This window comes from Coccomyxa subellipsoidea (genome assembly GCF_000258705.1).
Source record: "Coccomyxa subellipsoidea C-169, whole genome shotgun sequence".
Classification (NCBI taxonomy): Eukaryota; Viridiplantae; Chlorophyta; class Trebouxiophyceae; family Coccomyxaceae; genus Coccomyxa; species Coccomyxa subellipsoidea.
In genome coordinates this window covers 2349778-2375675 of record NW_005178041.1, presented here as the reverse complement: position 1 = coordinate 2375675, position 25898 = coordinate 2349778, and the positions used below count along the sequence as shown (strand labels likewise).

General features: G+C 54.7%; 5 protein-coding genes across 5 annotated transcripts; 3 read left to right on the top strand and 2 right to left on the bottom strand.

The window, feature by feature from the left end:
- Positions 1-913: 913 nt before the first annotated feature.
- On the bottom strand, positions 914-2070 carry COCSUDRAFT_59231 (hypothetical protein; the record flags this gene model as incomplete). The annotated part of the gene is made up of 3 exons (XM_005651201.1): positions 914-952; positions 1055-1272; positions 1758-2070. 3 exons carry the CDS (start codon positions 2068-2070, stop codon positions 914-916), a joined length of 570 nt encoding a protein of 189 aa, XP_005651258.1.
- Positions 2071-2294: 224 nt separating this feature from the next.
- COCSUDRAFT_12044 (heat shock protein) lies at positions 2295-8784 on the top strand (the record flags this gene model as incomplete). The annotated part of the gene is made up of 13 exons (XM_005651200.1): positions 2295-2540; positions 2849-2993; positions 3168-3401; positions 3641-3858; positions 4233-4391; positions 4685-4835; positions 5149-5297; positions 5829-6028; positions 6318-6523; positions 6901-7100; positions 7373-7510; positions 7817-8086; positions 8440-8784. The coding sequence occupies 13 exons, from the start codon at positions 2295-2297 to the stop codon at positions 8782-8784; spliced, it is 2661 nt and encodes an 886-aa protein (XP_005651257.1).
- A 338-nt stretch (positions 8785-9122) lies between these two features.
- Positions 9123-18337, bottom strand: COCSUDRAFT_59229 (hypothetical protein; the record flags this gene model as incomplete). Its single annotated transcript, XM_005651199.1, has 25 exons — positions 9123-9140; positions 9529-9687; positions 9995-10143; positions 10342-10501; positions 10638-10718; positions 10839-10996; positions 11219-11432; positions 11678-11845; positions 12295-12478; positions 12690-12843; positions 13040-13178; positions 13413-13577; positions 13784-13912; positions 14021-14089; positions 14270-14431; positions 14657-14844; positions 15042-15184; positions 15428-15549; positions 15693-15883; positions 15992-16129; positions 16290-16422; positions 16778-16933; positions 17140-17319; positions 17585-17772; positions 18235-18337. 25 exons carry the CDS (start codon positions 18335-18337, stop codon positions 9123-9125), a joined length of 3651 nt encoding a protein of 1216 aa, XP_005651256.1.
- An 815-nt stretch (positions 18338-19152) lies between these two features.
- Positions 19153-23723, top strand: COCSUDRAFT_35203 (WD40 repeat-like protein; the record flags this gene model as incomplete). Its single annotated transcript, XM_005651198.1, has 16 exons — positions 19153-19275; positions 19366-19444; positions 19543-19658; positions 19752-19987; positions 20077-20213; positions 20338-20341; positions 20585-20784; positions 20921-21058; positions 21223-21398; positions 21577-21750; positions 21937-22224; positions 22525-22705; positions 22904-23094; positions 23128-23195; positions 23327-23427; positions 23587-23723. 16 exons carry the CDS (start codon positions 19153-19155, stop codon positions 23721-23723), a joined length of 2349 nt encoding a protein of 782 aa, XP_005651255.1.
- Positions 23724-23975: 252 nt separating this feature from the next.
- On the top strand, positions 23976-25898 carry COCSUDRAFT_52433 (serine/threonine dehydratase; the record flags this gene model as incomplete). The annotated part of the gene is made up of 7 exons (XM_005651197.1): positions 23976-24092; positions 24343-24416; positions 24524-24695; positions 24829-25011; positions 25120-25237; positions 25341-25546; positions 25719-25898. 7 exons carry the CDS (start codon positions 23976-23978, stop codon positions 25896-25898), a joined length of 1050 nt encoding a protein of 349 aa, XP_005651254.1.

Here is a 25898-nt window from a genome sequence, read left to right as displayed (position 1 = left end):
AATCACCTGTCTGGTGGCCTAGATTGGCTAGAATAGCACCGATCTGCATTGGAAATGCTTTGAAAGGTCCAGGCTGTTTAAGAAATAGGGTTGTGCACACTTCCCAAGGCTTCCAATGAATGCATATTGCCCAAAACATGCTTGCATGCATATTGCCTACATAGGCGCACGTGCCGTATCGGGTGCCCAACTTTTGTGGGACGCGTCCCGGACGTGCAAGTACGCGTATCCGTCCTGATACACGTATCCGTACTGTGCAACTATGCGGGAAAATGTATGTCTTCCTGCAGTCTTGGAATGTCCTGCCCTTTCAATAATACTGTGCACTTGGGCCCCAGCTTGCTTCCTGGGAACTGCTAGTTCCTGACTCAGGAATCCTGAGGAAGCCTTAAGCTGCATTTTGGGGACCAGGCATACCTTCAAGGCAAACAGTGGTACGATTCGCCGTCGCTGAAATTATATTTGGCACACACTGCGGTGGGCAACTCAACATATTGAAGAAGCACATCAACCGTGATCCAAGATAACAAGGTATAATATATTGCAACCGCGCGACCTCCAACTATAAATACATCCTCTCAACACATCTTCGATTTGCCTGATAATGCAGGACTGGCAGAAGGAATTCGAGTGATACAAAGTAATTTGTACTGTACAGGGCACATGTGTGCCAAATGAGAGCGATCATCAGAGCACAATTACATCATCGTCATCTCCTGTGCCGCTTGATGGCCCTGCCTCTCCTTCAGCAGGCTCTTTCACTCCCCAGCTCTGGTCCAAGAGCAGAGACACATCCCTGCGCTACCACAACGAACCTCAACAAAACAACCCCAGTCCTGCTAGTAGCCCAGATGTCATCAACACAGCAGGTCTCCACCAGCACCATCCAGTATACGTTGTCAATGTCCCTGCATCAGTCTCCTGTCAGCCCAGAAGGTGTAAAACGGATGCCCTGAATACACACAGAGCAGAGCAAAGTACAAAGATGCACCAAAGACGGTGGGACAAGTATTGCATGCTGCAATCCTGGGCTAGAGAAAGGTGCGCGCCGGACGGTGAGGGGCGCCTCGACTCGGTGCACGGCGGCGCGCATGTCCATGGCGGCCGCGCGAGCGGAGCAGATCTTGTGCACGTTCTCCTCCACGGTGGCGCTGACCACAAAGCGGTGCACGGTGGTGGCGGCCGACTGCCCGATGCGGTGGATCCTGCCAATGGCCTGCTCCTCCACCGCGGGATCCAGCACCGGCTCCACCAGCAGCACATGCTGAGCCTCTGCGCATGCTCACAAGCACATGTCAGCGTGTTGCATGCTTGCTTAGCAATATCAAGTCCCCCACATCTACAGCTGTAGGCATTTCCTGCAGGCATTTCCTGCAGGCATTTTCATTCGCACAGCCAGTGCATGGGTGCTTGATGTAGGACGTGATGTTTGCGGTCAGCCTTCATGCAAACCAGCTGGAGATTCTGCAAAGTATACCGTAGTCATCACCATACTTCCCGCATAAAATATTAAATTTTTTCTAAAGGGCCGAAAATCAAGACCCTAAGATGCAAAATATGAACCCTGTGACAATTTTGAGACCAGTTTTGAGCTCAAGCTCTCGCTGAGGCCGACCCATTGGTGATGATGAAACATCATTTCAAGAAAAGGAAAGACTCTCAAAAAAAGGTCCAAATATTTCGCGCATTTTGAGGGGTGCGGGAAATATGGTGCTGACTATGGTAATGCCTCGGCACAGAAAGCTAGAAAGCGGCACCTGTGAGGTTGAGGCCGTTGGCTCCCTGCTTGAGCAGCAGCAGCAGGGTCTGCACATGCCCCGTCCCTTCACTCGGCGCCTCTTTGAAGGTGGCGAGGGCTGCGTCGAAGGCCTTGCGCGTTGTGGGCCGCACATGTGGGACGTTGTTGGTCTTCAGCGCGTGCTCCAGCAGCAACAACACCTCCGCCCACGTGCTGAAGACCAGCAGCTTGGCTTTGGCGTCGTGCTGCGTCAGCCATTTCACGCGCCGCACCACTGCCTCGATCTGGACGCACCAGCCCAATGTCAGACATGGCTCTGCTGCCAGTGGCATGATTTTGTGCCAGCCATCGTTTTGGGTTCACTGCAAGGGGCAAAATCTCTCAATGTAAAATCTTGCATGCAGGCCATAAACCCTCAGGACCCCGCAGGTTTGGGAAGGAAGCATCTGGAAGCTTCCAGGGTGTTCCAGATGTTTCTCAACGTTTCCGAGACCGATACAAAATCGATCTTAAGTCTCGCTGCCCTAATAATTCGATCAGGAGAAATTTTGTCAGTATGGATCCATCTAAGTTCACGCAGAAGACTATCGAGACGTTGAACAACGCACAGGAGCTCGCGCAAGAGAACGCGCATCAGCAGGTCACGCCGGTACATGCAGCAATCAAGCTCTTTGAGGACCCGGAAGGCATAGCAAAGCAAGCCATCCTACGCAACAGCAATGAGGAAACGCTGCGATCTATTCTCCGAGTGCTCAACAAGAAACTGGTCCGGTTGCCTTCAGTCGATCCTCCTCCAGATCAGGTGAGTCAGAAAGTTCAGTGCAGGAACAAATGGCACCTTGCCGGATCAAGTAAAAACGCGATTAAATCCTATGATATCGGTAAAGGCTTCCATTGTCATGTTCATGAGCAATTACTTGCACTTAAAGAGGTGTACGACAACCCTGACTCCTTTAAACGACCAGAGCACTCTTGCCCACAAGGACCTTGGCAGGAGAACAACGATTGAAGGCCATAACAAGAAGAAAGGAAAGAAAGCAGAAAGGAACGCAATGGGAGACTTTGCAAGCCAGGCAGATGGAAGGCACTAACATTGGTGCTTCTGTGCAGGCGGAGTTCAGCAATGAGATGCGCAAGGTCTTGCAGTCCGCCGTCAAGCGAGCAAAGCAGAACAACGACAGCTTCATGGGCGTGGACGCTCTGCTCAAGGCTCTCCTGGATAACAAAGATGTGGCTGCTGCACTAAGCGAAGCAGGTAGGTGCTCCAGCACCCCCCTTTCCAGCTCAGCTCACCTTGCCCAAATTTCCAGATGCTCCAAAATTCTAGCAAACTGCTTCCTTTCAAGCAGAAAACAGACAGAACATGCATGAATTGCATGGGCTGCCACATGGCACGGCGCAAGGACTGAAAGCACCGGGGTGCATGCAGGCACGAGCAAGGCGCAGCTGGAGAGTGCGCTGTCAGATGTGCGGGGCAGCGGGGGCACAGTGGACACGGACACAGGCGACCAGAAGTTCGAGGCGCTGCTGAAATATGGCACTGACCTTACAGCAAAGGCGGCGCAGCTGGACCCCGTCATTGGGCGCGATGAGGAGATCCGCCGCATCGTGCGCATTCTGTGCCGCCGCACCAAGAACAACCCCGTCCTCATTGGCGACCCCGGTGAGCCCCTTTCTGCACTCCTTGCAATAACATGAATAAAAAGCAAGAGCAAAAAAGAGTTGAAAGGAGGAGAGCAATAAAAGGCGATAAAAAACAATGGGGCCTTGCCTCCCAGAAGCCTTGCAGAAGCGCCTTGCCTCCTGGCAGGAACAGCACGCAGTTAAAAACCGACTCCCAAAAAGAGAATGAGAAAGAAGAAAACATGAAGAGGGCTGAGCAGAGTCGCATGTGGTCGGCAGGCGTGGGCAAGACGGCAATAGTGGAGGGACTGGCGCAGCGCATAGTAAAGGGGGATGTGCCGGAGGTGCTGAAGGGCATGCGCGTCATATCCCTGGACATGGGCGCGCTCGTGGCCGGCGCCAAGTACCGGGGCGAGTTTGAGGAACGGCTGAAGGCCGTGCTGGCCGAGGTGCAGCAGGCGCAGAACGTCATCCTCTTCATCGACGAAATCCACCTGGTGCGTGCTCCTGCTGGCAATTGTTGCTATTCCAATCTTGATAGACTCATGCGATGGCATTTGGCAAGGTGCGCCTCCTCTGTAATGGATCACTGGCGCAAATACTAAGCTGACTTGGCTGAGCAGCGGGAAGCACTGAGCTCACATGCATTTAAGAGTGGCGTACACATTCATAAGCCCCCTTTGTTGGGCACTGCATGTGCATTTAGCTGACTCAAGCTCCGTATCTGACTGCCATAGCTCGCATGCATGTTACGCTGAGCAGCGTACACTTACCTGTTCAACAACCAACAGGCTGCCAGCCAATGCATCTGTCAGCAGGAGTGAAGCCCAGAAAGTGCTGACTGAGCGGCTGGGCATGTGGTGCTAAACAGGTGCTTGGGGCAGGCAAGACGGACGGCGCGATGGATGCAGCGAATCTGCTCAAGCCGATGCTGGCGCGCGGAGAGCTGCGGTGCATCGGCGCCACCACGGTCGGCGAGTACCGGCAGCACATGGAGAAGGACGCCGCGTTCGAGCGACGTTTCCAGCAGGTGAACATTTTCCTACACAGCCTCCCAGTTCCTCGTCTAGCTGTATGGAATCTCACATGCCTGACGTCCTACGCTATCCTATGCCAATCACATAGCCCCCTTCCTAGCTGACGATACCTCTGATGCCCGACACGTTCAAGATCTAAGTATCTGAGAAATTTGCAGGTTTCGGCAAACCATGCCTTTTTTGGCTCCTGGCAAGCACCTGCCCTTTGTAGGGGCCAGGATTCCACTCCTTGAAAGAAGTCTCCAGGGTGCCCTTGCTGAAAAAGAAAGTGACGGGTGGGGTGCAGGTGCAAGTGGAGGAGCCGAGCGTGCAGGACACGATCCAGATCCTGCGCGGCATTGCGGACAAGTACGCCAGCTTCCACGGCGTGCGCATCCAGGACCGCGCCCTCGTGGCAGCCGCAGAGCTGTCCGCCCGCTACATACAAGGCCGCTTCCGTGCGTATCCTTTCCCCACCTTTGCTGACCCACACAAACGCTGCCCCTCTGCATTGCTACCTCTGCTGATTTATAAAATTTCTGTTGCTGTCCTAGACCCCGTTCAACTCTCCCGTGTGCTTAAAGTCCAATGAATACCACTGGACCCTAATTGCCAGCTTGACCTTGCCTGGAATTAAAGGCAGGGATGTAAAGTCAGGCCTGGCACAGTTAAGGGCCACTGAGCTGCAAAGATTGCTGCAAGAGAAATCTGCAATGCTCAGCGCTACGCGGTGAGGGAGTGGGCTGAGGGGTGTGTTGGGGGTGTGTGCAGTGCCGGACAAGGCGATAGACCTGGTGGACGAGGCGTGCGCGAACAGCCGCGTGCAGCTGGACAGCGTGCCCGAGGACATCGACGCGATGCAGCGCCAGAAGTACAGGCTGCAGGTCGAGGAGAAGGCCCTCAGCAAGGAGAAGGACAAGGTGGGTGGGCCCCCGATCATGCACCCCGTTCACACCAACCTTGCCTGTCTTTCCTGCAGATCAGGCAGGGGCAGGAACCAAAGACAATCATGCAACACTCTCGCGCTGGCAGTCAAATGATAATCAGGCATTGGCAGAGATGTGTTTGCAGCATTCCTGCGCTAGCAGAGTCCCCAAAGTGAAGTGGGGGTATTTCTTGCAGACTGAGCATGTGCACAGACATCTGGCACAGTTAATCTCAGTCATGGCAGTTTCAATTCACAAGAAGGTGCCTGTAATGGCGGCAGGCTTTTTAAAGAGCAGAGACATCTTGTTACACTCTCACTTACTGTATACTGACCACTAACGCAGCAATGGCTGCTCAGTAAACAGGCCAGCAAGAAGCAGAGACGAAAAGTTTTGCAATACTCTCAGTAGATTGATTGCTCATGCTGTCGGGTGAACAGGTCAGCACGAAGCTGAGACATCTTGTCACACTCTCACCCCACTGTAGGTTGAACACTAATGGGAGGGTGGGCGTTGGGTGTGCAGGCGAGCAAGGAGCGGCTGGAGGAGGTGAGGAGGGAGCTGGGGGAGATAGAGGAGAAGCTGAAGCCCCTAGTGATGCGATACGCAGCAGAGAAGCGCGCGCTGGACGAGCTGCGGGCTTTGCAGAAGAAACGCGACGAGCTCAAGGTCAAGCTGGCCGAGGCTGAGCACCGCATGGACCTCGCCATGGTCGCCGACCTCAAGTGCGCCCCCACTACTTCCCCAACAACTCGAAAAAAGGCTCCACTGTTGATCCATGTACTTGCCGCTCCTGGCAAATGCTTCAAGGATACTTTGGGTGACAACGAAATAAAAATCATGTCGGCAGCCCAAGCTTTTGAGATTGCTCCCTGCTTCCACCTCTTGCCTAGCTCGTGCGCCCCTGCCTTTGCTACCAGGTGCTTCCATGTCTAGCAGGTCGAGCCGGCACCTCAGCGCCCAGTGGAATACACAAGGAACGTTTGATGACATGTGGGGAGTGCGCGGGTGCAGGTATGGGGCGCTGCAGGAGGTGGAGGATGGGATAAGGGCCAAGATAGCGCAGCTGCCCAAGGACCCCATGCTGACTGAGGAGGTGGGCCCCGAGGACATCGCGCAGGTCGTCAGCCGCTGGACTGGCATCCCAGTCTCGCGCCTGCAGACCAGCGACCGCGAACGCCTGCTGCACCTCGCTGAGCAGCTGCACAAGCGCGTCGTCGGTGCGTGCCCTTTCTTCCACCCTTTCCCGTGTAAATGATAGTGGTGACTGCCTTCCCCTTCCCCTTCTACTTGTGCAGCCTAATCAAAATGGCCCGGCACCCTTTGTGCCTATCAGCTGACTGGATTGCAGCAGTGCGCCTTGCCATCTCTAAGTCCCAGCGGTGTCCCTCCATGCAGCATTCAGATCCTATAACACCTCCCTGCGTGCCTATCAGATGGCTGAATTGTAGCATAAGCCCTTCACTCGTCAGTTCACAGCAGCCCTAATTTAGTGTATAGGATTCCTTATACTTAGCACAGCCCCTTGCCAGGTCAAATCGCAGCAGTCCTGATTTACATCAACTTTGCTGACCCACAGAAATTGGATGTGGTGCAGGGCAGGACCAGGCGGTGGATGTGGTGGCGAGTGCGGTGATGCGCAGCCGGGCGGGGCTGTCATCGCGGTCGCGCGGCAGCAGCTTCCTCTTCCTGGGGCCCACGGGCGTCGGCAAGACCGAGCTGGCCAAGGCCCTCGCCGAGCTGCTCTTCGACGACGAGAAAATGATGATCCGCCTCGACATGAGCGAGTACATGGAGGTGCGCCAACGCCCTTTGCCATCAGTGTTCTGTCGTCTTATGCCTCAAGAGTAATTGTGTCAGCTTGCATAGTTCCAGCGGAGCCTGACACAAAGCTGTGGCCATATGGGACTTGCTATTTCTGGTGCCCACCATCACACCTGGACTTCTGCCTCAAGCTGCGAGACGGCACTGTACTCCTGCTCATACTCTGGCAGAGCTGTGGGTCTGCACATGACCCATACTTTTCTATAGACAAATTGGCTGACAGTGGTGTGATTGCAAATGCGCAGAAGCACACGGTTGCGCGGCTGATCGGCGCGCCGCCGGGCTACATTGGGCACGACGAGGGCGGGCAGCTGACGGAGGCCGTGCGGCGCCACCCCTACTCCGTCGTCCTGCTGGACGAAGTCGAGAAGGCCCACCGCGAGGTGCGCACATGCATTCCCACTCCCATTCAACCCAACAAGCGCCTTTTGGCATGCTACAAGCATTTGACATCTTGGATCTCGCTGCCAATTTCCTGCAATCGGTTCTCTCCTCTGAGCTGGCATGGTCAGCAACATACGTGCTGCCGTTCTCTGCTGTCAATATCAAACCAGAAAAGCACATCCTTGCAGCCCAGCTTTGACTGCCATTCTATAGACTGCCCCACCTAGAGGTCCATTCGGTGCCTTAATACCCAGAGGGACACCTGTGGACCCATGACCTGACTCATCCTCGGGGTGGACATGCAGGTGATGAACATCCTGCTGGGGGTGTTGGACGACGGGCGGCTGACGGACGCGAAGGGCCGAACGGTGTCCTTCGCCAACACGGTCATCATTCTGACCTCCAACCTGGGCTCGGACCTGCTGCTGGAGCACGGCAATGGCGCGCTCGCCAAGGACCTGGTCATGGGCGTCGTGAGGCAGCACTTCCGCCCAGAGTTCCTCAACCGCCTCGACGACGTCGTCCTCTTCGACCCCCTCGGCCACGACCAGCTGCGCAAGATCGCTGCCATCCAGGTGCGCAGCGAGGGCACTTGTTTGTCATCTGCTTTGTGTGCTATTGATGGAGAAAGTGCCGATTTACCCTTGCTGCTTTACTTCAGGCAAAGGCTATCGCTCGTTCAGACACACCCATTTCCCTCTAATATACTCCTGGCAGTCTTCCTTCACCCAGGCCGCCGAGCCAGCAACCCCAACCATTCATGCTTGCAGCTGATCGCATTGTGTCTGGTCCTTATCAGCCCACACGGAGCCTCTTCTGATAGCGAATGCAGCTTGCCAGTTCTTGCTCTGTTGTCGAGCCCATTCTGACCTGTCAGTGACAGGGAGTCGCTGCATGCTGACATACCAGCTGCCACGATGCTGTGCAGGTAAAGGAGCTGAATCAGCGGCTGATCCACAAGTCGATCACACTGGAGCTCACGGATGCCGCACTGGACTACGCGGTCGAGCAGTCCTACGACCACCTCTACGGCGCGCGGCCGCTGCGGCGCTGGCTCGAGCATAACATCCTCACCGACCTCTCGCGCATGATCGTCACCGGCGAGCTTACAGAGGGCTCCACAGTGATAGCGGACGCCGATCCCAAGACCGGGCTGCGCTACACCGTGCACAAGCCCGCGGAGCCCGTTACTAAAGATGACGGCGCCAAGCGGCCGCGCTGGGCCGGCCAGAGCGCTCTGGATGATGCCTTCGAGTCTGAGATGGAGGAGTGAGAGTTGTGCATAAGGCAGCTAGTGCCATAAGGAAATCAATGCCTCCCAAGGCACCCCAGCAGAGCGGAAGAGACCGGCAAAAGCAGTCAAGTCCTGGGTCACCTTTGAGGACAGAATCATAGTGGCACTTGCAGCGCAGCAGACTCTTCCCGCACCAAGCGTGGGCCGAGAGCCAGTAGAGAGCACAGGAGAGGACGCTATGATGGGTTTGTTTGAACCTTGATGTGTGAGAGCAGCAGGTGCTCCAGTTAGGTCCAAGGGACAGGAGCAGGAGCAGGAGGAAAAACATTTTGTGCCACCAAGCCAAGTCTGTAATTGGCTTGGTGGCATCTGTAATTTCAGGCATTCTTCTGGCCCTTTGTAATGGATTTTCACATAGTATAGGAGGCTGTTCATTATGTGAATTTGATTGTGTCAGTGTGCAGAACGCTTTTTCCCTTGTTTTCATACAGGGACTTTCAATGATTATATCAACTATAGTACTATGGCAATGAAGACTCCCAAGGTGTGATGGGCCACAGAAAGGCCAAAAAAGACGAAAGAATAAAAAAGTACTTTGGGTAAGTGTCCCAATATCTGAAGAGGGTGGGTTCAAGGGAAAGATTGAAAGGGAAGGCCTTTGAAAGAAGAAAAAGCAACTGTGTAAAAGACTGTGCCTGGCATGGCCAAAAGCCTATTTAAGCCTTCAGACCATAACCAAGCCAGTGTGCTCTGGCGGGTGGTATTGCGGCAGCAAGTGCACACCTTGGTGCTGTAGCTGCCGCTGACCACGATCTGCTCCTCATCCGCGAGCGCATCACTCTGTCCCTCCTCCTTGGCTGCCGAGCGGCCGGCGTCCACCAGCGCGATGTCCGTCACCTTTGTCCGCGCCCGGCACGTTGGGCAGTGGATGTGCCTGTTTACCTGTCGCATAGCCACATTCTCCTCATTCTCATGCATGCATCTGCGCCATAAATGCTCACAATCTCCTCCCTGCTTGGCACTCGAACTGCCTTCCATGTCTTGCCCGCTCCATATATTACACTCCCTATATAAAGCCGCCAAAATTCCACAACTGCAGCTTGTCTGCAGCCGCACCTTGCCTCCGGCAGGAACAGCATGCATTAATAGTCAAAATCTACGACTTTTGTGTCTCTCGGCCAGGCTGACAAATGCACAGGAGGAGCAGGGCAGGAGAGTGTGCATAAGCAGGGGTGGGGGAGGTAAGCACCATGGGGATGTAGGGGGGAATGCGGTCGAGGATGGCCATGTGGCAGCGCACGCACAGCTGGTGACCGCAGGGCAGCATCGTCAGCTCCTGCCCCAGTGGCTCCTGGCACACCGGGCACACCTCCACCTCCGCAGCCGCCTCGCTGCTAACTGCACCCCCCAGCAATACACTTTGCTTGCAGATGCCCTGACCTACAGGGTTGGATGGTCGTGGTTTGAATGGGGTCTCTGGGGTATTATTACCTCGCACCAGAAGCCCCTCACTGGCATCCCACAACTGTGGTTGAAGAGGGCCAGGCAGGGCAAGCATTTGGCAGGTGAGGCAATGGCAGCTGATCGTGAATAGACCTGCAGCTGGCTCGCTGTTCTGCTTGTCTGGAGCCTGCTCAGCGCGCTCGGCACCTGCCTGCATGCGCTGGCGTGCAGCGCGCAGGCCGCGCAGGTACCGCAGCGTGCCCAGCTGCTTGTTCAAGTCCGCCTCTGCTACAATGCGCTCCGTTGTCAGCTCCTGTTCCCCCACGCACTCCCTTTCAGCCGAGCACACACCCAATGCACCGCTGACCCCAACACCTGAGCCCTGCTCTGGCTTGCAAGAAATTTCTGGTGAATCTGGTGGGTAGGCTGTAGGAAAAGGGCGTTGTCACCTTGTTCTTGACGGGGATCTCGGCAGGATGCAGCTTGAAGTGTACCTCGTGCGGCTTGACATACTCCCCCGATACCCGCACCTGCAGTCACAAGAATGCCCTCTCACACTCTTGTCACACATGCATGCACATGTAGTTTCTGGCAAGCATAGCCACACATGTTGTAACGTTGAAGGAAGGAAGGAAGAAACCAGCGCGCACCCGGATGCGCAGCGTGCTCATGGCGAGCTCGTCGCGGGCATAGAGCGCGAAGCGTTGCGCAAGGGCGAGTGCGCGGCCGCGCAGGAACACACGGCGGCCGGCCTCCAGCCGATCCAGCGCTGCCTTGGCCGCCGCCAGCAGCGCCTCCCGCTGCGCAGCTGCATCAAAACAACCCCATGATCAATGACATGCAAAAGCAACCCTTGAATGCACACCTGATGTTGTTAATGAATTGCCTGAGCATGTCACAATGGCTGCTATGCAGTCCGCACAAAAACATTGCCCCAGACTTGCAACCTCTCACTACTCATATACGTCAAGAAACACATCCAAAATATCGAAGTACTTCTGAAAGGTAGGGTGGAGGAGCAGGGGTTCACCTGCGCGCTGAGGGAGGTGCTTGAGGCCTCTGAGCTGGCCGGGCAGCATGCGCAGCACCTGCTCCGCCTCGCTGGGGTGCCTCACAATCTCCACCGTTGATACCAGTTCTCGTCCCATGTCAGACGCGCCCGCAGCCCCGTCCCCGCCCGCTTGCATGGCCGCTTCCTCATCCAGGCCGCCGCGCCCAATGTGCCGCAGCGTGGCCGCTTGCGCCTGCACGCAATCGAATCCATTTTAGCCTTGAACTTTCAGGAATGTGCACTTTCTCCGCCAGATCTGTGCAGCTGCTTCCCTTGTCCAAAGTAAGCTCCGCAAGAGTACACCAGCAATGCAGTCAGATGAGCTAGTGAATGCCGGCACACCCAAGTAGGAGCCAGGGTCGTTTGAAAAAAAAAAAGATTTGCTGGCATCACCTCTCCGTGACATTTGCAATTAGTCACTGGATGGCCTGGGGGCACCTGTCGGAGGGCGTCCTCTGGGGACACGTGGGCGCCGGCCTCCATGGCGCGCGTGTCCAGCCTGAACAGGCGCATCTCCCATCCCAGCCACACGTCATCCATCTTGCAGTGGCGGCACACTCGTCCTGCTTCTCCAAGCTCGGACCGGCACCGCCCGCAAGTTGCTGCCTGACCCCCACACACATTCCAACGTTAGCTTTGTTCGCGGTTGCACCAGTACTCCATGTTTCAGGAAGTTAGTACTACAGTACTCGTGCTGAAGGACACACTGACGTACTGGCGCTAGCAATCTTGGGTGCTCAGGGCCTTTTCATACTTCAGTACTCCGCGTACTGGGGTGTAAAGGTGCAACCATGGCTCGGTTTCGTGCATGCCTCCAGAAGCTCTTGGTGAGGTCCTGGCGACGCTTACCACCTAAATGAAAAGCCTGGGCTGACTGCATGCAGGTGAGGAGAAATTGCCACATAACCCTTGACGGCGCAGCGCTCTGATTATAGCACTTTGGAGCCCACCATGTATACTTAAGACAAACCAGAGCTGTTGAGCCTTTTTTAGAGGAGCATGCACATTCATCGAGAGTGTAGAGATATATGCGCAGGAGGCAGAAATATGGATACCTGCTCCACCAGGCTGTCAGGCCGGGCGTGATTGACGTCTGACAAGTCCTGCAGCATCTTCAGCGCCTTTTCGCGCGCGGCCGCCGAGGCCCCGAGCTCGTTGCGCAGCAGGAGCTTCAGGCCGGCCAGGCCAGTGATTCGCCGCGCCAAGCTTGTGGCATTCCTCTCCGTCTTCCGTCGCATTCTGCATGGCACGATGTATGCTCTTTTAGAACGACTCTTGCAAATACCCCCTAAAAACCTCTTACTGATAAGCAGCCACTTCAGAGGTCTTCATGCTGCAGCATTTGTGAAACCGCATGATCTGACAAAGGATGTAACGCTCAAGTGAGCTGGTGTGATTTGTTAGACGCTATGCGCTCGAACTCTGCGATACAAGAAAGGGCAAGACTCACTCGTCGATGACAGAGAGCTGGTCTCGGATGGCCGAGGCTGCGCGCTCGCCATAGTCGTCGCTGTTCTGCAGTATCAGGTCGATGGCGTCCAGGTACCAGAGCTCCACCTCCTCTGATGCTGCTGGGGCGCTGCTGCTGCTTGGTGCTGCGCCCCCTGGGAGGCAATGGCACAGGACAGAATGAGCGCTGGGAACGTCTAATGTGACTTTAGTACACCAGGCTGCATTGTGCCACCCCCTGGCCAGCTGTAAGTGGGATCACATGCACTAGCACATGTAACAGCACACGCAGAGAACAGCTGTCTACCACTGGAATGGGCATTGAGATGCATGTGAGGTCTGCCAGCGCACCAGATCTGCCAGGACCCTTGAACCATGCAGCCGTCTCAGATTGCTCTGCAGCCGCGCCAGGGCGCTCCATGTGATCCAGCGCTGCTCTGTAGTCCTTCTCAGCGGCCGCCACCTTGGCCACCCACTGCACCAGGTACTCCTGTGGAGGGCACTACACATTCACACCAGCAAGTTGTTCTTGGTTGTGTGTGATTGGCTGCACAGCCCTCATTTCAGGCGGTCTCTTGCAGACACGAACGACATGAATGACATCAAACAGATAAATGCTGATTCTCATCAGAGTGAGACAGTCTGCAACTGTCAAGCAATGGATCTCGCACAGCAAGTACAAGCAAGCAACACATTACACTAATTCCCATGAGGGGGGGCAAACCTCGCGGATTTTCTCGGCTTCTGCCCCCAGCGAGTCATCCCTGAGGGTATGCGGCACGCCGGGAACTCCGCTGCCCAGCAGCTCGGCCAGATTGGACAGCGTGTGCAGTTTCTGCAGCGGGTCCAGCCGAATCAGCGCCTTGTTGCCCTCGGCCGTCGCCAACACCTGAGTGCCCAAGCACACAACTCCGCCTTCGCATGCATGCCCATACCAATCATGGTCATGCCACAGCCTGAACTCTGCTTCTCGTCTCCATTAATTTTGAAGTAGACTCCTTATTTTTTGACAGAGCGCTGAGTGGTAGGCAAACAAAAGGTTGTTGATGCAAGAAATCCAAGTACACGGGCAGAATAGGAGGCATTGGTGAGCACCTGGCGGTAAAGAGCGACGGCCTGCGTCTTGTCATCCTCGATCAGCATGAGGCCAGCGAGGCCGTTGAGGGCTGACAGCAGGATGCGCTGCGCATCCTCTGCCTCCACCCGCGCCTTCTCAACCAGCACCTGCACGGACCAAGCACAGCTATTCAAATACCCTTAACTCAAAGTGTATGCAATATGTTTTGAGCTGTGCAAGGCAGGCACCAGCAAATGAGGGGAGGGCAGGCTGACCTCCAGGATGGAGTCCATGCTCAGCGGCGTCTTGGCAGCATTCAGCGCTTTGATGCCCCGGCTGCCCACCTGCAGGCACACACACAATTGTAAATGTCCCCATTTGCAAATGCTTAGCCAGGCAAATACTTGCAATCACGGATTCCAATGAGTCAAACGTGCCCGAGTGCATCAGTGGACAATAAAATGCACATTTCATGCTTGGCTTTCAGCATATTGCAATTTGATCTTGGGATCTGGAGTGGGCACCTGGGGGTGGCAGCAGGCTTGGCGCAGGCGCAGCAGATTGCCCAGCAGCGACTTCTCTTCGGCGCGCGTCAGCCGCCGGAACGCCTCATCACCCGCGCGGCCGGCCTCCAGCGCTGCCAGCAACTCTGCCGGCAACACCGCCCTCGCCTTGCTTGCACAATCCTGCCCAACACCCACACCATGCTCAGCCCTGAAGCTGTCCAGCCCGGCACTTGTCACATGTCTTTCATGTCAACCTGGAAGGTCCACTTGAGCTCGGGATCGTCTCAACTACAGAGCTTGATCAGAAACACTCATCCTTTCTGCAACCATAACAAGCACTATTTGCAGCGGTGGGGCGTCAATGCTACTAATCACACGATAATTTGCAAGGGCAGGGCAAAAGACAGCATGTAGGAGGGTGTTTGCCTGGTGCTGGCGCATGTAGAAGTGGCGCTCGATGGCGGAGAGGGTGAGGAAGGTGGTGCGGTGGGACTGTGGCGGCAGCGCCAGCTCATGCGCCACGTCAGCCTTGGAGGTGCGCCAGAATATGCCCCCCTCGGCTGGCTTCAGCTGCGCCATCAGCCGTTTCCGACCTGACAGTGAACACAAAATATTATATCACAAGACTTTTCCTGTGCACAACGATGCCTGTGCCTCTGGATTCAAGCGTGCTGGGTATGCCGTTCGTGAGGCCATATACCGCTGCTTTTTAGAGCATTTGTCCTGCTGTCTTGCTATTCCCAAGCAGTGGTGGCAGGCCTCTTGCAAGGTAAGGGAAAGGGCCAGACACCTGCAGGGCAGCCGGCCACGTATGGCTTCTGCAGGACCTCATGCCACCAGAAACGGTCGCTGTAGGGGTGCGCATGCAGGAAGTAGAACAGGCCATACAGGTCCTCCAGGCCCCTGCTCAGCGGCGTTCCCGTCACACACCACCTGCCCAGGCCACACAATATCCTTGAAACTCTGCTTCAGTGCAAGGTTCAATGCAACTGCAAATTTCTATTGAAAAGCCATTCACTGCATGCTAAAAAAGCTTCCCTGAACTGTTCTCTTATCCGGAGCTCTGCTTGAGCCCAAGACAGTGCAGCCCTGTTTTGCTGGCACCATGTTGCAGCTGTGAACAGGAGGACATGATAGACGCGCAGGCTGCCTGACATAGGATTGTGCTATTAGCACCTGTGCTGCGCCTGGATGTTGACGGCCAGCTTGGCAGCCTTTGCTGTGGTGCTCTCCACGAGCTGGGCTTCGTCCAGACATACCCGCCACCAGCGCAGCCTTGTCAGCGGTGTTGGTAGCACCTGACCCCACACTCAAACGAATTGAGCACCAATGCACTGTAACACAGTAGCATGCGCAGAAGCTGTTTGTAGATGAGTGCTAAAGACACCATCAGCAGGAGACAAGAGCACTGTCTGGCTGGGGACAGGAGGATGGATCTCACCTCGTACTTTTTTGCCTGGCGCAGGGCGTAAGTTGTCACATTGCCTTGCCTGTTGACATCCTTCTGCAGTGTCTCATAGGTGGTGAGCACTACATCGGCCGCAGCAAAATCGCGGGCAGACAAGCCCTTGCTTGGCGCCCCCCGCTCAGCATCCAAGCCAGCATGCTCGTACACCAACACCTTGAGGGCTCCTATGGCATACACATGTGTTAGATCAAAGCTCCCACATATGCAGAATATTAGCGCCTTCCCGGGATTAGATGACATGATTCAATCTTGGGAAGGCGCAAAATAATTACCTGGATGTGTGTGCTTTGTGATCTCGGTTTGCCACTGCTTCAATATGGAAGCCGGGCTCACAATCAAGGTGGCACCACAGTCCACCGTCACCAGTGCATTTGCATGCGCTCTGATGCACTTGGGGCAGATATAGGCCCCTGCACATGTACATGAAAGATCTCACAAATTCAACACAGTCTTTCTACCTTGTAAATGTCATTTAAACAAGCCCACTTTTCTTAAATAAAATCTGAAGGAGTCTTGGGATAGGATGCCAGGGCTGTGTCTTGCCTTTTGGAGCCCTGGTGAGGCCAACACAGTGGCCATGCAGCCATGCCTGGCACTCATCGCACTGCACCCACAGCCCAGCATAGTCCTCTGCCCCAGGCGTGTCACCAGTGACAGGGCAGGTGCAATCGATGCGCTCATGCTTTGGCCGCGCATCGCTCTCCTGTGTCCAGCACAAAGCAGGTGAAAGCACAAAAGTGGCCTTGCTCAGCATTCAATGCAACAGACCGCATTACGCTTCAATATATGCTCTAAACGCTGAATAACTCACCAGTTCAGCTGGCACAGCTGGGCCTTGGAAGGGATGAGCAAGGATGCATGCAAGCAGCTCCACGGTCTTCCCCATTCCCTGCGTGCAATTTTGGGACAGCTTGTACCAAAGAGACAATTTGAGACTTACACCATGCACGATATGACATCATAGCTGTATATGCCAGACTTACAGACACGTTTAATTCCGCAAGGCTCCTTTGTGTGGACATGCAAATAAAAAAGGTCGACAAATTTAGGGAGCCCACCATTTCATCAGCCAGGATGCCTCCCGGCACTCGGTTGGGTTTTGAAAACCGGGTGCGAGTGAGCAGCCCAGTGTATGGGTTGACATAGAAGCGCTGCCCATCCAGACAGGTCACCTCCCGCCACAGTGGGTGCAGTTCGTCAGACGCACTGGGAGCCTGTCAATTTCATCTTTGTCAGCCGCCTTCCTCAGATGATGGCATGCTTATGAACATCAAGCTAATTGCTCTTCAGGCCATCAGCATCAACAGGTGGGTGATTACTTGCAAATGCCTCCCCATGCAGCTGTAAGTCTTACTAACGAGATTGTATGATTATTTATTGTCTGCAGCACTTATAACGAAGGATTCGTCATAATTGCTACCTCTGCTGCAATTTCTCTGTCCACCATCCAGGCTGCAGCCCTGCGCTGGTGGCGATGCAGCGTCGATGTCAGCTGTGGCAGGGTGGCTTCCAGCTCCCTCTCCGTGCCGCTGGGCTTGACAGCCGTGTATATCTCCAGTGCGTCCGCCTCTGCTATGTCCTCAACCACCTCATCAAAGGCCTGCAACAATATGGCTCTTTACGAGGCAGAGCCGATCATAATCAGAAGATGCAAGCAGATCAGATGCTTTGGAGCCATGGGTAGATGCTTGAAAGTGCCACCGACTCCATGTCAGAGCCCATGGCAAATTGCAACGCGTGGGGCATGTTGTAACCCATTATTAGACAAGGTGAAGACCCCGTGGAGCAACTCGAATTGCATTTTTTCTAGATCCTTTTGGGACATGCCCCAGACGCGCTACTCAAACTCTGTGCGAAGGCCTGACCTGATTGGACCCACCGCCCTTGGGGCTGTGGGGCGAGCCAGGGCTGCTCAGAATTCGCGGTTTTCTGGGCGTGCTAGGGCCTGCCTGGTTGTCAGACGTGCGCGCCTGTGGTGATATCTGTGGCAACAGCCACAACAGCACATCGCGGATGTTGTGCACCTGCTGACTGCGAGTTCGTGCCTCTGGTTCTGCACACATGCATACATGCATGCTCAGTACCACAGCTCCCTCCCACAGCTCAATGGACACAAGCAGCTCATCGTTGGACTCCAGACATCACACTTTGGAGGTGCTCTTACCTCGTACATCGAATGCAAAAGCATCCTGTGACAAGCAGAGCTCCAGCTGGACCTTTCCACGAGTTGGCTGCAATGGTGTGTGGAGCCGGTACATGATGAGCTCAGCCATAGCACACATGCACAGCTCCCTCCTTACGTGCTTTGGCACATGAAGCGTACCCTGAAGGATCATAGCAATGGGTAAGAAGCTGGCATGACTACGTTGGAATAGTTTGGACACTTGCCATTGGAAAGCACAGTAGCATAATTGTTCAAGTGTGTCCGAACATGCAGAGCTGCTCTTTACCACAGCTTCTTCCCTTCCGCTTGCATCTGTAGCAGACAGGGTGGCATCAAGAGCATCGCCTCCACCGTATTGCCAGCTGTAAGGCAGCAGGAGCTCCAGCTGAAGCTCTGTGACGTCCCCCAAGCCTGACAGGCTTTGCTGCCCAGCCTGGGGCGCCTTCAACTCCATGACACATAGTGGCTGCGGAGAGTGCCAGTCAGAACCATTTGCTTCATACACCCACCTTTTTGTTACACCTGGTCAAGTGGACATATCCCTTCCAAACGCACCAGTGCTATGTTGGTCGAGTCCTTTACGATCTCTATATGTGTTGGTTCTTCATAAGCTCCAGCATAATGAGTCAGGCGTCTGCACAGACATTAGCATACAGTCATATTAATGTTCCATCAATATGCTAGACAAAGGACACAAGTCATCTCTCAGGACAACCCCGTCATAGAAGCAAGGTTGATTCACCTTCTTTTCCATGCTTGTTCTTGATGTTCCTCATCTTCAGAAACATCCGATTCACTTTGATGACTTTCAGTATCATCTGGATGCGAAATTGGCTGATCTAAAGCTTCCCTATATGTTGATCGAGTTTCTACTGCTCCAATGTTTTTCAGCGGACTGCGCTTCTTGCGTCCCATAGTCAAGTGTCAGTCAAACAATTGTCACAGCATTATTCTGCAATGCTTTTGAGTTTTGCTGAAGAGATACATTCACAAGTGCAGTGACATCGCTCTACCTTGGGTTTCAAATTCCCCTGGAACGAACGGACGAGGGGTCGATTGCTACTCCCGTTATGTCAACTCCCCCGCCATTCAGACTCATGTTCAAAGTTCAAGATTCATGACAGTCTAGGTTTGTTGCCATCACTTGTAATCCACTATAATTCTAGATTGTCAGTCACATGGTACGCAAGAAATCTCTCACCGTATGTATATCGATTTAATTGATATCAGAACAGATCGAGAGACAGCTAGTAAAAAGAAAGTGCGGCGATGAATCTTGAAGTGGATTTCACAAGCATCGGATGCAATCGCGTGGTGAATGCGCTTGATTATGGGGAAGGAAATCTCATTGCTTATGGGGCGCACCATTTTGTGGTGATATACGATGTTGGGGTGAGTCCTGCATGCCTTGCCCGTGTATGTTTTGCAGATGTCACTAATACTCTTTAAAGATTGCAAGTTGACAGGTGACTTCTTGCGCAGGAGGCCAGGATTGTAGCCACCTTGGTGGGACACACAGGGAGAGTGGACTGCGTCAAATGGTTACCGATCACCCTGTCAGGTGCCAGCAGGAGCAAACGGCTAGTCAGAGTCTATCTGTCATCGCAGAGATTAGTATCAGCCAGTACACATGGCGCTGAAGCCTAAGTTCAATTGCAGGGGGGGCCGCTGCCCTGGTTTCAGGAGCGGCAGACAGCACCATCATCATTTGGCTGTGGTTTCCTGGACAACCAGACAATCCCTGGCTCGCAGCTGCTAAGCTCACGGTGTGGCATGTGCTTTTTTTTGGCAGACTTTTGGGTCCTGCTGTGAACTATTGCTGCACAAAGGTCCCTTGCATCATTGATGGCAACTTGATGGTCCAACAGGGGCACAGCGGCCCAGTGACCAGCTTGGCAGTGCAGCATCTCCCAGATGACCGCCTTCTCTTGGCAAGCACTGCCGCTGACGACACAGTGAGAATCTGGGAATCAGCTGCCATGAATAAGGGAGATGCAGAAGGGTTGCTCACACAAGATTCGTGGAGTCTGGTGCAGAGCATAGAGACTGGGGCTGTGCTGCAGCACTCCCTGGCCATCACACAGCTACCCAGCGAGCCAGACGGGTGAGAGATTGGTGCCAGGTAGAAGCAATCAGGGTCAGATTGTGAGTGCTTGTTCGGCGGGTAAACTTAACATGATAGAATGTGTTCAGGCATCTGCTGGCAATGGGAAGTGTGGACAGTAGCATTCGGCTGCTGCTGCGACAAAAGGGAGGGAGCTTCCAGCATGTTTGCAGGCTCAAAGGCCATACTGACTGGATACGCTCGCTAGCCTTCACTTCAACTGCAGGTCCTCATACTTGCGGTGCTTTTGTTTCTGCAATGTCTCATACTTCAAAAGCTCTTTTTTATTGGTTTTGCTATTCACTTATCAATTTTGTATTGGCTTGATAGCTAGATCACTGCCTGCAGAGGGCGGTCTGCTGCTCGCTAGCGCCTCACAGGACAAGCTCGTGCGGATTTGGGCCATCCAGGCAGCTGGCCAGCATCCACAGGACAGCAGCAGAGTGGCAAATGGACATGCTTCCGAGAGGGATTTAGCTAGGAGCATAGCAAGGTGGGTCCAGTAGCCGCCATTTCTCCCCGCAGGCCCTGTTGTGTTCAGCAACTTTCTTAAGCATGCAATGTTGAATTGAACGTAGATTTGTTCTGTGGGCACAGGTATGCGCCGCAGCCCACGTTTGTTGTTGCCGGGAACACCATCTCGGTGTCTATGGAGGCTGTGCTGGTGGGGCATGAGGACTGGGTCTTCTCAGCCGCGTGGCAGCCCCAGCAGCTGGATGGCAGCAGCCAGGCAGCCTGCTTGCTGACAGCATCCATGGACCGCACCATGATGCTCTGGCGCCCTGAGCCTACTGCAGGTACAGTTTCAATGTGCATCACGCCGTGTTTACTACTGTGCCTTTGCATGCAGGAGAAGCTCTGCAGACCATCACTGTGGCGATATACACACAGTCTTCATTTGTGCTTGGTTCAATTCCTCGTATGGACATGCAGGGCTATGGATGTGTGAAGAGAGCGTGGGAGATGCAGGCGCATCCAGCCTGGGCTACTATGGCGGGTGCTTCAGCCCGGACGGCCGCTCCATTTTGGCGCATGGCTTCACCGGGGCCCTTCACCTCTGGCGCCGCGAAGGTCCGCAACTCCCCCTTAATTGCTCCCCTAATGGCGTTCCATTTGCACACAGCGCTTCGCAAGACTGCAGGGTTGAGGTAGCAATGAGGGAGAGTGTCCTCTATGGACCAAATTTTCCAGCAGCACGGGGAATCTTATTTTTCAGTATCTCTGTGGAAGTGCAGAGGGTATGGACAGGGGCGCATGGGTACCCCAGCATACGCTGGGGGGCCACTACGGAGCGGTGGTGGACATGAGCTGGGGTGTGGATGGTGCTTGCCTGCAGACTGTGAGCGAAGACCAGACCTCACGCATCTTCACCACATGCAACGGCCACTGGTGTGAGGTGGCCCGTCCGCAGGTGTCTCTCATTCCCAATCCTGCTCTGATCAGTGGGCTCTGATCAATGGGCAACGTTGTACTCGTCTGCCCAATCCCCCTGCCATTCTTGTGCACATCTTGTTTTTGGCTACCTGTTTCACCAGTTTATGACACCAAGTAGATGATGGGCACGTCTTAGACATTGTGCATGGGTGCAGATCCATGGCCATGACTTTGCGTGCATGGCAGTGCTGCCCGGCGCATCTCCACCCTGCTACGCGGTGGGGTCCGAGGAGAAGGTCATCCGCGTGCTGGAGGCGCCGCAAGCCTTTGAGCAGACGCTGGCACTGGCGAGAGGCCATGCCCCGGACACCACCTTCACTGGGACACAGGTATACAGACGATGTCTCCTTGCTCCCAGCCATTTGCATCTGATCTGGTGCTAACGGTGCTGCATTGTTGCTTTGTCGACTGCAGCATGTCTTCAGACGCACCTTGCCTCGTGGCAGGAAGCATGCAATAATGATGGTAATTGTTTCTAGAGTGGTCGTAACAAGGAGGAGGGGCCACATGCGCAGGTGCACGAGAGGGCAATGGGCGCTTCAATTGCGGCGCTGGGCCTGTCAAACAAGGCAGTGTACCCGGGGGATGCGCCGGCAGGATCAGGGGAGGAGGGGGGTAATTACACCGAGGGGCCTGATCTGGCGCCCAACCCCACGCCATCTGCTGTCGCGGGCCCCCCGCTGGAGGAGCACCTGGCGCAGAACACGCTGTGGCCCGAGATTGTGAAGCTCTATGGGCATGCCAACCATGTCTTCTGCCTGGCCGCCGACCCCCGCGGCCGCTACCTGGCGTCCGCCTGCAAGGTTCGCTCAAATTCAAATGTAATTTAAATCGAGCCCATGCATTGCACAGTGGTTGAGCTTCACCATCAAGCTCCGTATCACCGCGGCTCTTGGCACAGCGTTTGCCGGGCCTTTTCACTCAGCCCATAGCTCTGGACACTGTCACCAGGCACCTTTTGTGGTTTGGCTTCACCTTCATCTGTCAGGATAAAAGTTCTCTGGTAGGCCTGGTAGACCTGGCTGAAAGCATTGTGCCGACTGCCGGCTGCAGCCTCGATGTCTCTTAGAAAGGAAACAAGAAGAATTACATGGGGTGTGCAGGCGCAAGCGGCGCAATTTGCGGCGGTGTGGCTGTGGGACGTGGCCACGTGGACGCCCGTGGGGCCGCCCCTGGAGGCGCACTCTCTGACCGTCACCCAGATGGCCTTCTCGCCCAGCGGCCAGCACCTGCTCACCGTGTCCAGGGACCGCACCTTTGCCGTCTTCGAGCGGTTACCTGAAGGTGCGCCTTTACTCCCTCGTTTAAATGTCAGGCAAAGATGCCCTCTCCGTCGTCCTGCCCTGACCTGGATGGGCCATTGCATGGATCTTGTAGTTACTTGTGTGCCTGCCAAACGTGCCAACATGTCACTGATGAACAGAAGCTTGAACAAATGATATGTAAGGCTTGCGTGAGGTCGGGGGGGTTGATGGTGAGCAGGGGAGGGAGAGTCACCGTTCAGGCTTTTGGGTCGGGTGATGAAGGCGCACGCGCGCATCATCTGGGCCTGCTCCTGGGCGCCAGACGGTCTCCACTTCGCCACGGGTGCCCGCGACAGCTCTGTCAAAGTCTGGGCGCTGCCAGCCGCAGGCCAAGGTGAGGCCCCCAACATGCCATGCTACCTGCCAGCAGTGGATGTTTGTCCATACATTGAACATGAAGAGATAGCCTCAACACAATGCAGGGTAGTCAACATCGCATGGGCTTCTTTTGCTGCTCAAATGGCTGAAGGGTGCGGTGTGCGCCAGCAGAGCTGTCCAGTGTGTCGGTGGCCAAGCTGCCACAGATGGCTGCGCCCGTCACCAGCGTTGCCTTCGCACCTCGCAGTGCAGCTGCCTGCAGCGGCTGCAGCGGAAGCGGCAGGGATGTGCTAGCGGTGGGCCTGGAGAGCGGTGACCTGCAGCTCTGGTCGCTGACGTGGCAGCCTGGCGCTGCTGTAGGCTGCAGCACTAGACAATGCACAGGTTGGTTGCTTGAGACTGCAGCGACAGTGCATGCATGTGTTCTGCGTGAGTACCGTATGGCCTGCAATGGCATTGCCTACCTCCTGTTGACGGCTGATTGATTTGGCACAGGGGTGAGCAAGTTGTGGGCGGCGCCTCTGCATCAACGGCACTGTGCAGCGATCCGTCGCTTGTGCTGGACGCTGGTACCGCAGGAGGAAGCCACAGAAGGAGGCGAGGGAGGGACTTGTGCATTGAGATTGGCGTCTTGTGGAGAGGACCACCTTGTGAGAGTTTGCAGTATAAAAGGCCTGTAAAGAAAGCACTCCTGTACTACTGCTATTTGGTCGGTGAGTGCAGCCATCGCCATCGTTTTTAACTTAGAAAGAGAATTCAGGATATTCAAACCACAGAAATTTGAAGCTCTCTGCACGTTTTATCTCTCACGTGGTTGCATGTGTCTGGAGCAGCTTCAGGCAGATCCCCATCACTCGATCGCTTCACGGAAAAGGATTTACCACTGCAGATCTTCCCCATTGTCTCTGAGATATTCCTTTAAAGCCTCCACGATGACTGTCGCGGAAGCAGGGGTTCCTGCACACCCCGCTGTCAATGTGTATGCGGCAACCTTGGAGGAGATCCGCGAAGCTGCCAACCGTATCGAGCCCTTTGCCCACAAAACGCCGGTACGTATATGACTAGAAATTCAATGCTTCCTGTTCGCATCATTCTCGTGAGCACTCATCTGTCCCTGGAATCATCAAGCTGTGGATTGTTACAGGGGACTAGCAGCGCTTTGATGGCGACTTGACGAGACTAATCTTGCTTGCGTAGATGTGTTAATATATAAAAAGCTCCAAGCGATTTTAGATTGCAGTTCTCTAGTGTATACTGGTGATACTTGGGCCCTGCTGACCATATGCCATGACTGCCCAGGTCATGACCAGCAAGACGTTGGACAGTCTGGCTGACTGCTATTTACACTTCAAATGCGAGATATTTCAGAGAGTGTGCGCATACTTGTCCTTTGTTGTCCTATCCGAACGCCTCTTACCTGTCACTGCATGCTGGTGCCTCCTGCACAAGAGATAAGTCGATATGTTCCCTGTTCATGCAGTGGCGCCTTCAAATTCAGAGGAGCAATGAACTCCGTATTGAGTCTATCCGACGAACAAGCTGTGCACGGGGTGGTGACACACAGTTCTGGAAACCATGCGGCCGCGCTGGCTTGCGCAGCAAGAATCCGTGGCATTCCAGCATACATCGTCATACCTTCTGACGCACCACAGGCATCCATCTACCCTCCTCTGCGCTCCTCAGCCGTTAGCTTAGTGCATGTAAAGAAGCACTGATACCTTACCTTGATATCTACGGTGCCCATAGAGAGTGCAAGATAAATAGAAGCGCGGGTCTATGTTGCAGTGCAAAGTGGACGCAGTCGAGGGATATGGCGGTCTGATCACACGGTGTGAAGCTACGGTGGATGCGAGGGAGAGCACTGCAACATCCATTCAGCAGAGAACTGGTGCCAAGCTGATTCCTCCCTACAACTACGGGCCCACAATCTGCGGCCAAGGCACTATGGCCCTGGAGCTTCTTGCACAGGTGCCCTCCTTCATGTGTCCTTGTGTACTCTTTAGTCTGCTCATCACAGGAGCAACGTGGTGTTGCAGGTCAACATGCATGAGTATCACAGGAATCTTTTTGACACAGGTGCCTCAACTAGATGCTATTGTCGTGCCAATCTGTGGCGGTGGAATGACCTCGGGCATAGCCGTGGTCGCAAAAGGCATAAAGCCTGGCATCAAAATAATTGCAGCTGAACCTACAGGTGAGCCGTGGAATGGCTGCAGTGCAACAACTGCCGCTAGTGCTGCTCTGTGTTTGTCAGTGACATTGGCCTGCCTCTGCAGATCAGATGCTGTGCTTTGCAGGGCTGAACAATGCAGCTGATGTAGCTGCTTCAAAGGATGCTGGCAGGATTGTGGAATGTGCCAGACCGGTCACAATTGCGGATGGGCTCAGGGGTCGCATGGGCGACCTGACCTGGCCCATCATCAAAGACTTGGTGGATGAAGTGGTGACTGTATCAGAGCAGGAGATCGTGGCAGCCATGAGGTTGCTGTTTGAACGCATGAAGGTGTGTCACTGACACGGACACCCCTCAAGTGAGAGGCCACAGCTGTGCCAGAGCTTGTATTTTGGCTGTCACTTTTCCTCAACATAGCAAGGCTGTGAGGCCCGCACGTGTAAAGAGATCTGCAGGAGGACGTCCAGAAGACAATGTATTCACAAAGAGTGTTGTGCTGCAGTTGGTGGTGGAGCCATCTGGGGCAGTGGGCTTGGCAGCAGTCTTGTCGCCAAAGTTTAAAGCATATTTGCGAGGCCAGGAGGGAGGCCTTCAGAATGTGGGCATCATCTTGTCTGGAGGCAATGTCGACCTTGCAGCAGCAGGTCTGTGGGAGAATCTGTTGGTTGCCGGCTACAAGTGA